The sequence below is a fragment of the Schistocerca piceifrons genome, chromosome 3 (genome assembly GCF_021461385.2).
Source record: "Schistocerca piceifrons isolate TAMUIC-IGC-003096 chromosome 3, iqSchPice1.1, whole genome shotgun sequence".
Taxonomy (NCBI): domain Eukaryota; kingdom Metazoa; phylum Arthropoda; class Insecta; order Orthoptera; family Acrididae; genus Schistocerca; species Schistocerca piceifrons.
The window spans coordinates 824,740,305-824,759,834 of NC_060140.1; the positions used below are offsets into that span (position 1 = coordinate 824,740,305).

General features: G+C 38.6%; 1 protein-coding gene across 1 annotated transcript in view; it reads left to right on the forward strand.

Moving 5' to 3' along the window:
• The first annotated feature begins 3,374 nt into the window (after positions 1 to 3,374).
• LOC124789566 (ribosomal RNA processing protein 1 homolog) overlaps positions 3,375 to 19,530 on the forward strand; it is a 52,815-nt gene continuing 36,659 nt past the window's right edge. Inside the window, exons 1-3 of the mRNA XM_047256969.1 lie at positions 3,375 to 3,614; positions 3,824 to 3,903; positions 4,039 to 4,182. Of these exons, the coding sequence (XP_047112925.1) occupies positions 3,461 to 3,614; positions 3,824 to 3,903; positions 4,039 to 4,182 (378 nt within the window). The 5' untranslated portion in view covers positions 3,375 to 3,460. The remainder of the gene's footprint in view (positions 3,615 to 3,823; positions 3,904 to 4,038; positions 4,183 to 19,530) is intronic.

Genomic DNA, 19,530 nt, shown 5'->3' on the forward strand with positions numbered 1-19,530 from the left:
CCGCACCAAGCCTTCTATGTAGGTCTAGGATATGAACAGACCAGTTCAACTTGCCATCAATTAGAATGCCCAAGAACTTAGATGATACATGGAGTAATATATTTAGTTTACCACAGTGTAACTGGCATACTTCATTTTCTTGCTGAGATGTATGAAATTGCATAAACTGAGTTTTTCAATACTTACAGTAAGTCCATTGCACTTAAACCAGTGTAGGATGTCAACAAGTACAGCATTATATTTATTTTCTAGGTCCTTGTTTGTTCGACTTTCAAGCTGAATAGCGATGTCATCAGCAAAAAGAGTAAATTTACACTCGGTGTCTGTACTAAGTGAGAGACCATTGATGAAGATAAGAAAAAGTAAAGGTCCCAAAATGGACCCTTGAGGCACTCCACACTTTAATATGTCCCAATCAGATGAGACGGGACTATCATCAGCACCATTAATGATCAATTTCTGTTTTCTTTTTGTAGATATGATTCTATCCACCGATCCAAGCTACCTCTCAAGGTATAAGAATTTGCCTTCTGTAAGAGAATGTTGTGGTCTACACAGTCAAAGGCCTTTGACAAGTCACACAAGATTCCAATAGCCGACATTTTAGTATTTATTGACCCTAAAATTTCATTTGTGAGACAAAAAATAGCCTGATCATAAATCGGTAGCTAAGGTAGAATATTCAAAATTTCTAGGTGTATGCATTGATGAGTGGTTGAACTGGAAAAAAACACACTGAAGATCTGCTGAAACGTTTGAGTTCAGCTACTTATGCTATTAGGGTCATTGCAAAGTTTGGCGATATACATTTCAGTAAACTAGCTTACCATGCCTAATTTCATTCTCTGCTTTCGTATGGCATCATATACTGGGGGAACTCATCATTGAGTAAAAGAGTGTTCATTGCACAAATGCGTGTAATCAGAATAATTGCTGGAGCTCATCCAAGATCATCCTGCAGACACTTATTTAAAGAGCTACAGATCTTAACTGTAGCCTCACAATATATATATATTCGCTTATGAAATTTGTTATTAACAATCCAAACGAATTCAACAGTAATAGCAGTGTACATTGCTACAACACTAGGAGAAAGGATGATCTTCACTACTCAAGGTTAAATCTAACTTTGGCTCAGAAGGGGGTACATTATGCTGCCACAAAAGTCTTTGGTCACTTACCTAATATCATCAAAAGTCTGACAGATATCCATATAGCATTTAAAAGGAAATTAAAAGAATTTCTCAACGGCAACTCCTTCTACTCATTAGATGAATTTTTGGATATAGTAAGTGGGTATTTTCCCCAACCCCAACAAAAAATTAAAAATATTGACTGTCATGTAATATTTTGTGTAATGAAAGATCTTGTATAGACACCTTTTATTAACCTGATACGTTCCACATCATTACAAAGTGTCGTATTCATGATTTATGGAACAAGTACTAATCTAATCTAATCTGTGCTTTGTTGATCTATGTTTTTGGAAACCAAACTGGTTTCTGTTGAGTATTTTGTGGTTGTTAAGGTGTTCTACAATTCTTTTATACATTAGTTACTCCAATACTTCTGAGAAACAGTAGTGATATTGGACAGTAGTTAGATAAATTGCTTTTACCATTACATAATGTCTTCTGCAGGAATTTCAGTCCCACAAACTTCAGAATGTTGATCTACACGATACTTATTTAAATCCAATCTTTATAAATGATTTTACTGTCTATATACATTACCGCATCAAGTTCATACAGTTCTTTCTGCAGATCATTTTGTATTGTGTTTTGCATTAAGTCGCAAAGAACAGAATACTTTCCGCCTTTTACATGAATAGTTTCACATATTCAGGACTTTTTTTTTACGTTTGTCATGTTCGATACACCGCTTGAATAAGTATAAACATTACCAGCCGCCATATTGTCTTTTCCTCTAGCTTATTTCCTTCCCTTTCCCAGAAAGTTCTTTTCTTTTAAGTTATTCTTGTAGTTTTATAATTTTCCAATGGAACTTCTGAGAGTGTAGGGTTTTCCAGTACTTCTTTCGCTCGTCTCCACTATTGAAAGTCGAACCATTGTTGTTTCGCTCTTTTATTCATGAGGTTGGCAGCTTATCTGAGGAGTTCTCCTACTGCCTGTGTTGCTGCTACCTCTAGTCGCGCGTTCTCTGTTAAGGCCCGTCCACACGTTACGATCTGTCTGCGCAAATGTCTGCGCACATCACATCTGCGCAGACAGATCGTTGCGTGTGGACAGAAGATTTGCACCAACCTGAGGTGTGTGCAAACCTGGAAGTTGGAGTTGGAGGTTTGAGCGAAACCTCTCAAATCTGTGGGTTCAAACCACATCTGCGCAGACAAGTTGGAGCGTGTGGACAGGAGATCGCCGCAAATCTGGCGCGAAACAGCTGTTTGCTCAGTCTAGTGTTTGCGTGCACAGGGCATTAAATTGGCTGATACTCGTCAGTGTTCTCAAGAGTTTGTAAGTGAATTCATTGAAATATGTAGAAACCACCCATGTTTGTGGAAGATTAAAAGTAAAGAATATAGTGACCGAGACAAAAAGACTGCAGCATACAATGCTCTAATTGAGTTATCCAAAGTTCAGAAATCTAGATCTGGTGTAGGAGTAGATCAAGTATACCAGCCAACGTTATGGTATTTTGATCTGCTTGGCTTTCTTAGTGATCAAGAAACGCCAAGACCAAGCAGGAGTACAATTGAAGATGAAATTGGAGTGTCAATGTTACCGCCAGCCGTTCATGAGGAGAAATTGCCCTTCTTATACAAGTATTTTTTCTCATAATATGAAGGGTTACAAGCTCTAAGAGATAATTATAAGTTTCGACATCCATCCGCAAATAATTTCGCCAGTCGTTAGGTTCGTCCTGCAACTCTCTCAGTAAATTTACGTGAGAAAACTGCTTTCGCTTTAGCAGCCACTGTCTACACCATTTTGCCCGCTTTCTCTGTTTCCTGCGGTTGGTCTGAATGTTTTTTGCAACACAAGTTGCGAACACAGACCACAACAGAACTTCCTCCATTTCTATATTTCAAAATAACTGAATTAAATGTTTGACGTTTACGGGGAGCGTAGTCGCTTGCCACTGATATTTCTTTTCTACACCGACAGATGGCGGGCGAGTAGTAGATTGGGGTTTGTGTCGTGTGAACACACCACATTTGCAGCGATCTTTTGCATGTACAGACATCTGCACCGATGTCTGCGCAGACAGATCGTTGCGTGTGGACCGGGCTTTAGCTTTTCAGTTTATTTTATGTTGTCTAATTTTTTCCACCTTCCCGATGCGTGTATTCTCTTGGCCTGTAAGCTCACTGGTGCTGGCATGTATCTCGCAACAGTCTCATTGAAGACTATCGACTTTGGTTACGAGTTGATTTGTTCGATAGTCAACCTGCGTGTTTACAAAGTTCTGAATTTGAAGAGTGTTTCCAAACACGTGCAAAATGGAAACATCGAAAAAAGCTCGGCAAGAAGTTTTATTAACAGCTCAGCAAATATCCCTTGCTAAAGTTTTAGCATCAAATGATAAAGCAATACGTGACAAAGGCATTAAAAGATTAAGCAAATGGATAACTGCCAGATCAGGTAGCAAATTAGGTGAGACCAGGTCGTTCATATCATGACAGTTATTCGTTAACATTCATGTTACTTAGCTTTCCTTCAGTACGATCAATATGCATACTTGAAATATAACTTGTATGTGTAATTTACGTTCAACATATAGTTTCCGTCCATTTTAATGGTAGTGGAGTTTATTTATTGTTTCAATGTGACTTTCGACGTAAGTAGTTAATTTTCCATTTCAGAATTTACCAAACAGGATTTGATGACTATATGGAAAGGTTTATTTTACTGCATGTGGATGGCTGACAAACCGTTGTACCAGGTAACACACTTTAATGTATGGTTATATGTTTATTATATAACGAACATCATACCATGTAACTTTTCATATATATATATGTGTGCCCAAGCACTCGATATAATACCCAACATGCCATTTACACTGATTTGTTTACAGGAGGAGTTAGCAGAACGAATTGCAAATTTAATTCATTGTTTCAAGAAATTGGAACAGGGATTACTTTATGCTGAGTGCTTCCTTCTAACATTGAGGCGGGAATGGTTTGGAATCGACCAACACCGTTTGGATAAATTCATGATGGTAAAATTTGTAAATACTTTCTAAAGTTAGTGGCTGTGATTTTCTGGATAGTAAATTATGCGAGCTGATACATTTTGTTCATATTAGAAATAACATCCAAAAGTAAATCGTAGCAGGGAAGCAATTAGTTACATAAGTTGGTCATAATTTACAAGTTTCTTTGTACGGAGTATATGATTATTTAACAATTAAGATGTAGGAACGTGGACTGACTGCATTTACTCCCCATCCGCCATCGACAAAGAGTAGTAGCTAGGCGCTACAGTCTTGAACCGCGTGACCGCTACGGTCGCAGGTTCGAATCCTGCCTCGGGCATGGATGTGTGTGATGTCCTTAGGTTAGTTAGGTTTAAGTAGTTCTAAGTTCTAGGGGACTGATGACCTCAGAAGTTAAGTCCCATAGTGCTCAGAGCCAGTAGTAGCTGCATGTGTAAACCCACAGCCACACCAACACTGAAAATATCACAAATTAAAATTTTCTGTATTTCACCATATGTAGATTATTACAGAACTCTAACATTTATTCAAGGGATATCCATGAAATTTTGAGTGCCACCATTAGCTGATAAATACTAGTACAACACAAGTCTGAATAATTGTTGTCATTAGCACTTGCTTCTGTGAGTTAAGTCAGATTTGTACAGTGCCAAATGGCCATGTTTTTATTAACAACACCAGTTTTATTTTTAAGTGACAGCAGTAAAGCATATGAAATATAAATATGCACTGTAGAATAATCAAAGGCGGGTCATTCCACATCAAATCACCCAATAAAAAATAAATTTTACACCCACCTCCTTAGATTTTCATGAAATTTGCCTCAAATGTTTCTAATACCATCCTGACAACACCAGCAAAATTTTTTTGCTGTATCTCTTATAGTTTTTTTTAAATAAATTTTTTAAGTTTTATGTTTTGCGTTTTCCGAACCTTCCAAAATGGTAAATTTAATTTGTATTCAAAACTTTAAAATTGCTTATCTTAAAAACTCTTCTAGATAACATCATGAATTTTTGCAGCAAGTGTATTTATTATACATATTTGAAGATAAAAATGATACTATTAAAATATATTAATATTTTCTATGAAAAAAATATATATATGTGTATTTTTTTCTTTTCTTTTTTTTAACGGATATTTTGTTTTATAAGAATTGCAATATCTAGAGTCTCAGACCTGATAGAATGCTCAAATTTGTTTTAATTTACTCTTAAACATATAGGCTACTTGATAAAACAAAAATAATGATGGCTTTTTAACATATTTATTAATTATAGTAGATTACATTAGAATTATGTACAAAGATATTGTACTTACGACACTTATGTATAACCAAACTGATTGCTTGAAACATTGAATTTTTTGAGTAATTTTGTCTTTTTAATAAACATTAATGCTGATTCAAGTTGTTTTTCCACTTCATCCAAGAGCTTTCAGTTCTTTTGATACAGTCTTTATTGAAGTAATACATTCTTCCAGTGCTGCTTGATTGAGGTGCGTCTACTACACAGACTATGTGCTCCAAAGGCACTATGCAAGAATCTTCTCTTTCAGGCCAATAAAATGATGCAGCTGGTCCTGAAGGATGTAGAAATAGAATTTCTGCATCTTCTTCATCATTGAATATTGTTTTTACCAGTCCAAAGTACCAGTTACCATCATAATTTACAGCCACATAGCTATTTATGGATGGTTCAACACGAACCCAATCAGAAGATGAATGGAAAGAAAAGAGTAAGGAGGGTTTTACACTATCTGTAGTCCTTCTAATTTCAAGGTTGTTTGTTGCAAGTGGTTTGAAGTTATGAAAACTTGTTGTTGCAGGAATGGTTCGGGTTGCTGAACAACGGTTTTCTAGTTTTAACCGTAGCAAATCAGCTTCTTTTTTGTCAATAAAGTGAAAATGAACACATATCGATTACTGTCATTATTTGTTCTTTGTCTGAAAGCTGTAGACCAGCTTTCCTTAAAATTCTTTTAATAGTTCCTCCTAGGCCATCACAAATTGACTTCCCATGACTTGTTGAAAAAAAAGAGTGTTGGGCCTTCAAATTAAAGTCTCTCAAGTGCTCAGTCAAATTTTTAAAACTGTTTCTATTTTTGTACTGCCCAGCACAACCATCTGTAAAGTATTGAACTGAGTCAATGTCAGTATGATGTGATGACAGACACTTTGTAATTTCTTTTTGTACAAAGTTAACAAAACCAGTATCACGTTCTTGGTCATCACTAATAAAACTTTGGTTGGAAACAAAAACATTGTTTTCCTCATTTCTTAGAAAAACTCCAACTGGGTGTAGAGTACAACCACCTCTATTCCAGTGGTAACTTTGGATCTCATTTTGTATAACGAAGGAATAATTTTGACTGAAACCCATCACAATAATTGCTGTTTTGGGTGGTGGGTCTTCTTTCAATCTTTTAAAGGCTGCTGATTGGGATTTTGCTATAAACGAGTGCGGGGTGAGCTTTTCCAATGACCTAACCAATAAAGAAATTTAGTCTTCAACACTGATAAGACTGTTTGATCATTTCTGCCCTGTCTGTGTTAACCCACTGACTGATTACAATTTCTTCTTCTAAATCATAATCTTCACTTAGTTTTTCAGATAAGTACTCAGTTAGTGCAGTATTTGCAGTACAGCTGTCGCAATGACGTAGCATGCAGTTTTGGTTTTCCGTGTTGCACACAAGCATCTTAATTAGGTCTTTATAAGATTCTTCAATTTTCACAGCATCCAGTAATAGTTTAACATTCTGGTGGATACTGCATACACATACAGTGTGTGTGCCTGCAGCACCAGCAAGGATACACTATTTAGGTCTGAAGAAACAAAATTTTGAAAATCCTACTTCTACCTCGGGATTCGCCCATTAGAAAGAATAATAGAGTTCTCTCAAGTTACACAAAATGAGTATTTTTTGCATGTACACATTTTTTTGAACACTTACTTTATCTTTTGTTCCAGGTAGCACTCTGGAACTTTCATCCTTTTCATAAAAATCTGTTACAAGTCTTACTGTATTTTCAGAAAGAGTTTTACCTTTTTTTGGACCAGGAGTTTCCAAAATACCCTTTTCAGATTTTAGCTTTCTAGCTTGTCGCACCATGTACTCACTTACATTAAATTCTTTCATCACTTTATTTTGACTCCAAGAATCTGGAGCCAAGGTCAGAATCTGGATTTTTCTAGACCTCCCAACAGATGAAATCTTCTCTTTCATAAGAGAAATCATTACATCAAAATCCTTTAATTCAACCATGACTTCATCATCTGTTTCACTTTCATTGACTTCAACTCTTTATTTTTCCTCACAAAAGTTACGGCATGTTGAGCAAAACTTTTGTCCAGGTTTTATGCTAATATTTTTTGGCAGTAATTGTTTAGAAAGATCCAAGCCTACACTTCTCAACGATTTTTTGATGGGCTTTTTGCGTTTTTTTAGTGGGTCTACACATGTTGTTTGATACTTTTCAGAAACATTTAAAAAGTAGTAGCTGTGGTATGAACATATATTCTTAAATCGTAAGTGGCTCAAATCTTTTTCTTCCTCGCTCAATTCAGATACCGGCTGTAACTGTTTTGAAGGTGTGTAGGTTGTTTGGAAACAGTCAGATTTTTTAAATAACCCTACGCTACAGGTTTGAATATCTGACATACTGATTTCACTTTTGGTCTGATTACTGTTCTGGTTACTTTTATAGGATATTGGAAAAGAATCTCTGTAAACTAAGTAACGGTACTTACTGAAAGTTCGAATACACTTAATAAAATATTATCCAAGCACTATTTAACACTAATAATTTTTTACTTCAAAACACAGGAGTAACAAAACAAAATCCAAGCATACATTGTTACTCGAAGAAGACAAAAACTTATTTTCGGTGTATAAGTCACTTGGTACTTTTTATTTTTAAAATATAATTAATATTATTTTAAAAATTAGATAACTATTAAACAGGTTAAAAAGCCAACATAATTTTTCTTTTATCTAATAGCCTATACAATTAAGAGTATTTTAAAACAAATTTGAGCTTTCTATCAGGTCTGAGACTCTAGATATTGCAGTTTTTGTAAAACTAAACATCCGTTAGCTAAAAAAAAAAACTTGTAAATTTTTATTCATTTGGAAGGTTTTAATATATCTTTATGGCAATTTTTTTTAACATTTAGATATAATACACAAACTTATTCCAAAATTTCATACTGATATCTTGAGTATTCTTTAATATACAAATTTTTTTAGTTGTGAGGACACGTTTAAGTTACGATTTCCGACTGCTGAAACAATGCCAAATCTAAAAACTTTAAAAATTTATAAAAAAACTATAAGATAGAGAGCAAAAAAATTTTACAAGTGCTTTCAGGATGATAAAAGAAGTAATTGTACCAAGTGTCATCAAAATCTGACATGGTTGGTGTCAAGGCCTGGGTGACTTGACATGGAATGACCCAGGCAAAAGTACATGTGAATGACAGACCCTGTGTCAAAATTATGACGACTTGCATGGGTAGGCCCTAATCAAACAATATTGTGAAAAGGAAAGTTGCTACTCATCATATAGCTTGTGAGTTGTGTGTGTGTGTGTGTGTGTGTGTGGTTTTCTCCTCTCTAATTTTGACAAAGGCCTTAATGGCTGAAAGCTATATTTGTGACAGTCTTTCTGTTGTGCGTTTCTGCGACCCAGCATCTCTGCATTGTGGTGAGTAGCAGCTTTCCTTTTCATGATATGTGTAGGCTCCAGTTAGCTGCACACCACAATGTGGGAGATGCTGTCATTACATCTCTGCAAGCCACTGTAGAGTGCACTGTGAAGAGAACAATGCACTTTCCTATTCTAGTCATAAGTACAGCATCCCAACATGTCTTAATCAATCACAAATTGTTATAATGGTTATTGTGTGGGACATACAATTGAGGCAATAGAATCAGTTTAGCCACCTGACATGATCGTCATTGAAGGGGAGTTGGAACACATTATCCTGACAATGTTAAATTTAGTGACTTGGCCTCCCTGTATTTCAGGAACCACTGTAGCCATTGACATGAAACGTTAACAGGACATTAAACTGTATGTTTTGAGTCTACTGAACTACAATAATTGCATTTCAGCACTGCTTTCAGAAATACAATTTTTTAATTACACGGTTAAAATTTTGTGTACTTTTTTTATATGTTATCCTAAATAATTTTAATTATACATAACATTATGTTCTTCTTTTAGTTCAGTAGACTCAGGATTTGTATGTTATTACTCCCTGAAAATTTGAATATTCTACTCGAAGTGGTTTCTGAGATTTAGGGGAAATGTAAATTTTCAGGGACGGCTTCTAAAGTTTCTAAAGACTATAACTCAATATATGCTTATTTTTTTATTTTTAGTCACTTAGAAGCACCCTGCACCATACTGTCTATCTTCCTCTTTAACATTTTTCCATGTTTTTTCTTCTTTCTGGACTCCTTAGTGGCCAACTGTGCTGCATACTCTGCTTTATCAATGTGAATCTTGTCCATATGTTGAAGTTCTCTGATGCAGTTTCCTCCAGGATTAATTCCCATATGCTGTAGCACTTTCACCCTACCAATGTTGCCATCATTAAAAACAATAATAGCATCACTGACACCCCATTTTAGCGTCTTCATTCCAACAAAAACAGTTTTTGGCAAGCGAGTCCATATAAGAGTATTGAAGGACTCGGGATTTTGAGTCTGACCATGCAGACACTTCTTCAGTGATTCAGGATTTGCCAGGTCTCGGTTAATAGGTTTTATGATATCCGTGACTGCTGCTTGGATGGAATGTTTCAGTTCTGGGCGTTGCGGTAATTGCACCATGAATCAGTTCCATGAGGTCAAAGGTGGTGTACTGGTTTTTCATCTGCTGACAGTCTGTGGAAGAAGTTAGTCCATACTGCTTGCTTCATTTTCAATAGTTCCTCAGTATTATTTGTAACGGTCATGCCATAATACTGCTGTAGTTCATTAATCATTTTGTCTGTAAGCCTGCCTCTTATGGTTTTACCATCAGAAAGTTTGTCTCTCAAACTTTGCTTCAGCTTCCTCAACCTGGTGCCCATCCTCTTCTGGACATGACTAACTCTGTTAACCTTTATAACACAGCAGTCCACAGCCTTCTGTATAAAAAATTACCGATAAATTAGATCTTGAAGTAATGCATGTAAAAAATTTAACATTTTCAAATGGTGTAGATTATATCCAAAAAATAAAATACTTCCCATTTGAGTTTGTAAGTGATATATATCATTTTATTTGGAAAATTGCAAATTTTATAATGAGATAAAAATCCGAAAATGTGAAAAAAATATTTTTCCCATTCTAACTCCCCTTAAACTATTCTAGCAGGATTACATGCAAAGTCTCTATATTAAAGATCACTGAGCATGAAAGTTAACACTCCAGTATTGGTGAACTGACTGTCTACAATTTTAGTCATTGCATAGTTGTGAATGTCATTGATATTCTCCTATAATATGAACAAGGGGTGCTTTCAATCTCTCAAGAGAGCTAACTTCTAGACCAAGGGCAGTGCCAGGCAGTGCATTATTCATCTGTTGTACACAGGTTGACAGTGTCAATTTTGTTTAGCCAACGAAAGGACAGTTGTGTAATTAACCTTTGAGCAGTGCCGAAACAGGTGATGTCAAGCACTGAAATTGAAACTGTTCTGTATTCACTGTACATTGTTTGTGATTTCTTTCAATTTTTGGGACAGCAGCTTGACAGTTTGTTTACTTCTGTTTTGTAATAGAGGTTGTGATGATACTTGTATGTAGTGGCATCTGAGGTCACGGTTAAGTTGAAAGATGACAGTTTGGTTGTGAGCTGGCGAAACCAACAAATGTGATATAAAAAGAAGATATTTATTAAAATCGAGGTTATGGTGACAGATTGTTTGTAGAATCACCCAAGATCCATCGTGAAAGGTGATGGTTTGGTTGAGATTTGGTGAAGAGAACAAATGTGTTGTTATGCTGGGAAGTCTGCCTCCATTTACCAAACAATTAATGTTGTTGAAACTTCCTGGCCAAAACCACAGCTTACCTTCGTCAGTGTTCGCATGTTAGAAACATCTCTGTATTTTGTGTCAATATTTCAGTTATATTTTATGTGCCACCAATTTATTTTTAATGTTACAGCAGCTATCTTTTAAGTTTACCAGTTTTTCTTCTCTCCTCTCTCTCTCTCTCTTTTTTTTTTACAATCAGTTGTGGAAAAGCTCTGTAATGTGCCCACATGCCATGTGCCAATCTTGCTCCATTAAATAGGCTACATAAGTAATAACACTTATGTCTGATCAGTAGTGTTATTCTCGAGCAATGCTTACAGAAAGTTGCACAAGTCTCTTATTTGTGGTCTCCTTTGCAACTTTATTACACCTTCCTAGATTCTTCCCAGCATTAGAAGTTACACACACACACACACACACACACACACACACACACACACACACACACACACACACTTATACATACAGAGAGTGAAGAAGATAGAGAGACATTGAAAGAATACTATGGACCAAAAAAAATTCATATTTGTAAAAGTATGATTTAAGTGAGAGGACCATAGTGAATTAGTTGGGAGTAAGAGGCTGAATGATAGCAGTAGTGAGGGAAGTAGACAAAGGCAGATGATGTGGTTGCCGGAGAGGGAGTACTGGACGTTGCAGGGAGCCATTTCATTTGCAGGACCAAGGAATATGTTAAGAATAAGATCATCTTACTTGGACAGTTCAAAGAAGCAAGTGTTAGGAGATGGTGATCTGTACGTTACCACTTCTGAAGCTCATGTTCAAGTCATCAGAGCTGTTCTCACCTGTGTTCTTGGCCAGTGTATGGTAAACCTTACTTGTGTCTTTAGTGTAACAGTGCCTATTCATTCATCTGGACCTCTGGTCATGTCCACCTAAAAGGCTGTGTGAAAGTTGTTCAGCTGGTATGTAATGTGGCTGCTTTTAGAGGTAATATTGCTTATTATGGTGTAAAAATAAAAAATACCTATTACAGGACTGGAATAAGTTATAGAGGTTGGGTGCATGGGACACACAGTCAAAGCTCTGGTAGATAATGTGATGTAGTTGTTCAGAGCATGTATATTACGTAACAAAGGAACCAGTCCTTTATAGTTGGTCTGTAGGAATATTAGGGATCTTGGAGGATACACTTCTTGACCAGGTTTTGGGGGAACTCATTCCATATAATGTACTGAGTAAGAAATTGCTCATCATTGCAGATGAACAGTCTGCAAGAGGCAAGGCTGTGCTGGAGACACTTTTTGGTGCAAAAGCATTGACTGATATTTGATGAGTGGAGTTAGTCATTTCATGTATGCAGGGGCTTTTATGAGCTCGGGGGGGGGGGGGGGGTTGACCTCAAGGAATATGGAGTGTTTAGCTAAGGACAACGAGGCAAAATTAATGGTAAATATGGAAATGCTGCAGTGAATGTGAGCCTTGGTCCTGCTTTTATACCATGAAGATATTGGAGGCTGAACCAGGTGAATAAAGGGTTGAGAATTTGAGTGTGTAGAAATGTTGCTTCTAGTTGGCATATAAACTGATCTTTGTTCCAAAGTACCAGGCCAGTGCTCATGTCATGACATCAATTTGTTTTTATATATACCCTTCGGAAGAGAAGTAGTTGTGAGTTATACAGTCTTTCATAATTATAAGAAGTGTGATGGAAAGTTTGTAATCAGCAAGACATGGGAAGGTAGTCTTTGGTTTCAGGAAAGCCATGAGCATGGGGAATGTTGACATATGTATGGAGGCATTGAAAGTAGTAACAACTCAGAGGCCAGGTAGTTATGGGATAAGTATTGTGGAGAGCACTGGGGGATATGGTTAGTGGCCCTAATGTAGAAAGTTGGCTGCAAACAATATTGAAGTTGGTCAACTAGACCATAAATTTCTTGTGTGATGTCACAGTAAACAGACACAGTGGGGTGTCCACAGTGTTTTATAATTGTAGATTTTAGGATTCTGGGGATTGGAGATCACATGAGACTACATAGCAACATTGATGGAGCCGTTGTCTGTTGGAGAATCACGTGTGAAGTATCTTTCAAGTTTGTGGATGCATGCTCATTCATCTTTAAAGATGTCTGTGTTGTTGGGGCAGGGTATGGAGGTTTCCAGTGGATAGGAGGGCAGTTATAGTCTGTTCGTAAACTGAAAAGCGAGCAGTACTTGTTGTGGAAGGAAGAGGCCTTTCCCAGAAGAATGCTTCAACTGCCATACAGGTTAGCTAAAAACAAGTTTCTCGTCAAGAAGTACAGTGTAACGTGTGCTGATTTACGTATATTCTGTTCTTGTTCATTTCTCTGGACTGTAGTTGTATTAGTTATTAATTCCTTTACTCAGTATAGTGTTAACACATTTAGTGGAAAATAAAACGCTTCCAGGCATGTATGTGGACCCTCTGTTTTAAAAGGTGCACTGCAGAAGGGCCGGTGTAACTGTGTGAAACGGCTTGTAGTTGCTCCATGATATGTAGATGGGTAGAGGGAGTGGGCAATTGCTTGCTCATCCATCAGTTTGCAGACAGATTATACAAACAATCCAACTATTACCTCCCCCTTATTACTCAGTATTGCCACAGACTGTAACAGCTGCATTAAATCCTATCCTCAGGCTTTGAGTACTGTTTTTCCTACCTTCAGATGAGGATTGTGCTCCCCAAAATCCTTCCCACTTCTCCCAAATTGTTATTGTCACCCTCACAATGTATGAAACATCCTAAACCATGGCACTCCTATCTCAAATGCCATGTTACATGGGTCATATGCAGGTGAAAGACCATTGCGCAAGAACTGTCCCTTGCACTCACTCAGCACACCCTCACTTCACTTATCACTAGAGTCTGCCCTTCAACAACTCTGCCTTTCTCCAGGTGGCGTTTTGTTTTCACTTCTGACTCACTCACCTCATCTGCACTACTGTTTGGATTTCCTCTCTATCCTATACTGCTCCTTCTACATTCAGTCTTTCTCCTATGTGTGTTTCTAAAAAAAAAAAAAAAAATATCAAGCTGAGCTACAGTGTTTCAGGTCTTGTTTAAATGCCTATTTACTGCTCAATGACTAGTTACGTTTGTTTATTCCATTGTTTTTATCCCAAAAGTTTCATATCTCTGCAAACCCATACACTCGGAAATAGCCATTTAAGTGCTAATTTAAAGTATTAGAAAGTAGCAAAATATAATAAATTACAAACAGCATTCCTGTTAAGTCACTGTGTTAGGAATCGGCAGTGCCAAACAAAATGTGGAAGTTTGCTGTGGCTTCCTTTTCGCTTGTGACTTTTAAAACTATTTACGCACTTAATGTGAATCATATTACAGTGTTATATAATGTTAATGTGTTTGTTGGACTTGAATTATATGATGATGCTCATGTAAGACCCACCAAGGTGTTAATTGACAAGGCAAAAATAGCATTCCTTTTTTTTTTTGGGGGGGGGGGGGTGAGAGAGAGAAATCCCATACCTTGCTGAGTTTATACCCCTGTCTGTGTTAAATAAATTCAGTACCTACACTTATTATCAAAAAATTTAACCATATAAAGTGTATCAAATGAAATTTGTAACTGAATTGGAGATTTATTGAAAATTGTGCACTTCGCAAAATAAAAAGAATAATATAGTGGAAGCCTCTAATACCAAGTCACATTTATAATCAGACAACTCATACAAACACCTGAGCATAAAAATTTGTAGGCATATGAAAATAAATGGTCACATAAATTCAGTGGAAGGTAAGGCAGGTGGCTGACTTTGGTTCATATGCAGTATACTACGGAAATGCAGTCAGTCTACAGAGGAGGTTGCTTACGAAAAACTCGTGCGACTTGTTGTATAATACTTCTCAAGTATTCAGGACCTGTACCAAGTATGACTAACAAAGGATATTGATCATATACACGGGGGGGGGGGGGGGGGCAGCACAAATACTCATCTGATAGAGGAGCTGTTGAGTTGCAGACAGACACAACAAAAAGACAGCTATACATTTTACATTTTGGCCAAAAGGTCTCTTCCTAAAATAGAAAACACACATTCACGCAAACACGACTCGTACACACTGACCACTGTCACCAGCCACTGAGGCCAGGTTGCAACTGTGCTTAATGGAGGTAAGAAGGAAGCTGGGGAGGTGGAGGATGCAGTGCTGATTGTGGGAGCATGAAGGGACACCGTGGGGACACAGTACGGCTGCTAGATGAAGTTGAAAGGTTTAAGGGGAAGGGGAATGGAAAAGGAGAAAAGTAAAGGGGAAAAAAGAGTAGTTGGTGTAATAGAAAGCTGTGTAGTGCTATTTGTGGGAGCATGAAGGGACACCGTGGGGACACAGTACGGCTGCTAGATGAAGTTGAAAGGTTTAAGGGGAAGGGGAATGGAAAAGGAGAAAAGTAAAGGGGAAAAAAGAGTAGTTGGTGTAATAGAAAGCTGTGTAGTGCTACAGTGGGAGCCGGGAAGGTGGTAAATGGGTGAAGTACAAGAACAAGCAAAGGTTGAGGCCAGGGTGGTTGCAGGAAAGTAGGATGTTTTGCAGGGAGTGTTCCCATCTGCACATTTCAGAAAAGTGGAGTGTTGGTGGGAAGGGTCCAGATGGAGCAGTATGTGAAGCAGTCATTGAAGCGAAGCACATTGTGTTGGGCATCATTTTCAGAAACTGAATTGCCCAGATGTCTCTTGGCCATAGTTTGTCAATGGCCTTTCCTGCGGAAAGACAGCTTGGTGGTTGTCATGCCCACATAGAAAGCAGCACAGTTGCTGCATAGTTTGAAAATCACATGATAGCTTTCACAGGTAGCCCTACCTTTGCTGAGATAGGTGATGCTTGTGACTAGAATGGGGTAGTTGGTGGTGGGAGGATGTATGGTACAGGATGATTGCTGCTTAGTTTGTAAATCACATGATTGCTTGCACAAGTAGCTTAGCCTTTGATGAGATAGGTGATACCTGTGACCAGAATGGAGTAGTTGTTTGTGGGAGGATGTATGGGACAGGTCTTGTATCTATGTCTATTGCAGGGATATGAACCAGCAAGGGGCTGGGGGCAGAGCTAGAGTATGGATGGCCAAGAGTATTACGTAGGTCCTATGGGTGGCGGAATACCACTATGTGAGGGGTGGGAAGAATAGTGGGTGGATATTCCTCATTTTGGGGCATGATGAGAGGTAATCGACACCCTGGTGGAGAATGTGATTCAGTTGTTCCAGTCCTGTGGTACTGAGTCACAAGGGGAGTGCTTCTTTGTGGTCGAATAGTGGGAATGTGGAAGACAGCAGGTGACTGGACAGACAAGGCACAGGAGATAAGTTTCTATGCAAGGTTAAGAGGATAATTTCAGTTTGCAGAGGCCTAGGTGAGACCTTCGGTATATTTGGATAGAGCCTGTTGGTCCATACAGATGTGACAGTCACTGATGGCTAGGCTGTATAGAACGGACATGCTGGTACAGAATGGGTGGCAGATGTCAAAGTGGAGGTATTGCTGGTGGTTGGTCAGTTTGATGTGGATTGAGGAACTGATGTAGCTATCTTTGAGATGGAGGTCAACATGGAGGATGGTAGCTCATTGGGTTGAGGAGAATGAGGCGAAGCAAACGGGGGGAGAAGTGTTGAAGTTCTGGAGGAATGTGGACAGGGTATCCTTATGCTCTGTGCAGATCACAAAGCTGTCATCAGTGAATCTGAAATAGGTGAGAGGTTTTGGATTCTAAGTGGTTTGGAAGGCTTCCTCTAAGTGGCCCATACCATGCAGGTGTCCATTGCCATACCACGGATTTGTTTGTAGATAATGGCTTCAAAGTAGAAGTAATTGTGGGGATCATGGTGATCGGGAAAGAAATTGTAGATTTGTAGTCTGTTGGGCATTTGGAAAGGTAGTATTCAGTAGCAGCAAGGCCATGGGCATAAGAGATGATAGTGTAGAGAGAGGTGCCATCAATAGTGACAAGGAGCGTGTTATGGTGTAAAGGACCAGGAACTGTGGAAATTTGGTGGAGGAAGTTGTTGCTGTCTTTTATACCGGGTGGTCAGAAACAGTCTGAAAAGCTTGTAAGGGTATTTGGCGGAGGGAAGATTGTGCTGAGAAATAATTGTCAAGAAAAAAATTCAAAACATTGCACTTTTTCAGAGTTATGTAGTGTGAAAGTTAGCCAATCAAGTTTATGTGTGTGCAAATTCAAGCACTTGCATACACCAACATGTAATGCACCAACATCTGTGGGTCCTTGAGGTACCACTTGTTGAAATGCTCATTACTAGTTAATATGTGCCTTTTTCAAAAGTTATTAATTTAAACCAGGTGAGCAAAAGTTATAATTATCCAGTTTGGGGAGAACTAATTTGGCAAGACTGCTTCTGGCAGGCTGCTTCAATTTGCACCTGTGATGGCCTGATTGGTTAACTTCAGTGCTAAATAACTCAGAAACTGCACATTGTCACAGACTTCTTTCTTAACTCTTATTTCTCTGCGCAACACCCTTACAAGATTTCCGGTCTGTTTCTGACCTTCCTGTATTGTAGGGTAGATTACAGGTAATGGGCTGAAAGTGTTGGGCCATGAGAGCAGAGTTGCTCTCAGTGGGGACACAGTAACCGGCCACAGTGGGGCTTCTGAGTTGTTTGTTTTTACAGACCTTAGGAAGCATGTAGAAGGTAGGATTGTGGGGAGTGATAAGGGTGAGGAGAGAGTGAGTTACAGAGGAGAGGCTCTAGGATAGCCGTAAGGATTTGAGAGGCTGAAGGTCCTGTGGGATTTCTGGAATATGGTCACTGTGGAAGGGTTTATAGGTGGATAAATCTGACAGCTGGTGGAGTCCTGCCATGTAGTCCCTCTGGTTCAGAACACAGTGGTGAAGCCTTTGTTGGCAGGTGGGATTGTAAGGTTGTGATCAGTTTTTAGGTGGTTGATTGCAGTTCTTTCTGTGGATGTAACGTTAGGTTCCATGTTGAAGGATTTGGAGACTGGCAAGGTTTGTGATTAAGAATTTCTGGAACGTTAACAGGGGGTGATTAGGAGGGCAGTTGGGGTGAATCATAGTTGGATGGAGAAGTGAACTGAATCAGGCATGGTTCAACATTAGCTTTGGGTTGAGTCTGATTGGTAGGGTTGTTGGTGAAAAAGGCTTTCCACTGTAGGGACCAGGAGAAGGAGAGAAGGTCTTTAACAAGTCCAGTGCGATTGAATTTGGAAGTGGGACTGATACTTCTGTAGGGCTAAGGTTTTTGGAGGAAAGGTTTATGACTGTGTTTCAATTCCATTTTGGTTCTGCATTCTGTATGGTGGTAGGAAGGAGTTTCTGAGGGAGTGGTAAATGTAGTAGGTCTGCAAGGCAGGGTTTATTGGCAATAAGGGGATGTTGGGGAGATTCAGAGGCTGTCGTAGAGGTGGTGGAAGAAACAGCTGGACCACCTAGTTGCTGAACACATGCTGCCCAACCTGTTGTGCTCCACTTCAATGGCTACTTGACAGCCTGCACCATTGAGGTCCATCCTACTAATGACAGCTTTTCTGTACTGCGCTGGTGGGAACTCTCCCTGCAATATATCCTTCATCCACACCCACAGATTGCTTCTCCCGTTAGGCATAAGTGCTTGCAGTCCTGTCTCAGTGGCCGTGTGTGTGTGTTCTACACATGCACTTGAGGTAAACATGCCCAGGAATCCACATATTTTTCTGTCAGAAGCACATGCATACTGATATTTGTCTTCAGGCATTGTCATCCACACTGGAGAGACCATAGCATTTAGGGTGCCTGTTCATGTAATTCTGAGTTATTTCATACGTGGAATATTTACAAGCAGACCTGTCACCCATAGACCATTTTTAGTCTTAATTGGCGTGGTTGCAAAATCTGCACATGCAATGATTTAGTTGACAGGCATATGACATACCTTTCCACAGTGAGGGATCCATCACTGGCTTACTAAAAACATATCAGTTGGAGAGTATGAAGCAGCAAGAAATTTTCGTCATCCATCTTCTGATTGATTTGATCTCCTCAGCACTGCTATATCTCTCTCTCTCCCTCCCTCTCTCCCTCCCTCCCTCCCTCCCTCCCTCCCTCCCTCCCTCCCTCTCTGCTGTGCCAACCTTTTCATCACAAGGTAGTGCTTATGCCCCTCAATTATTTGTTGGGTATATTCCAATTTCTGCCTTCACCTCTAGTTACTAACCTCTACAGCTCCCTCTAATACAAAGGAAGTGATTCCCTGATGTCTTAACACATGTCCTATCATCCTGCCCCTTCTTCTTGTCAGTGTTTTCCACATGTTTCTTTCTTTGCTGATTCTGCAGAGAAACTCCTCATTCCTTATCTT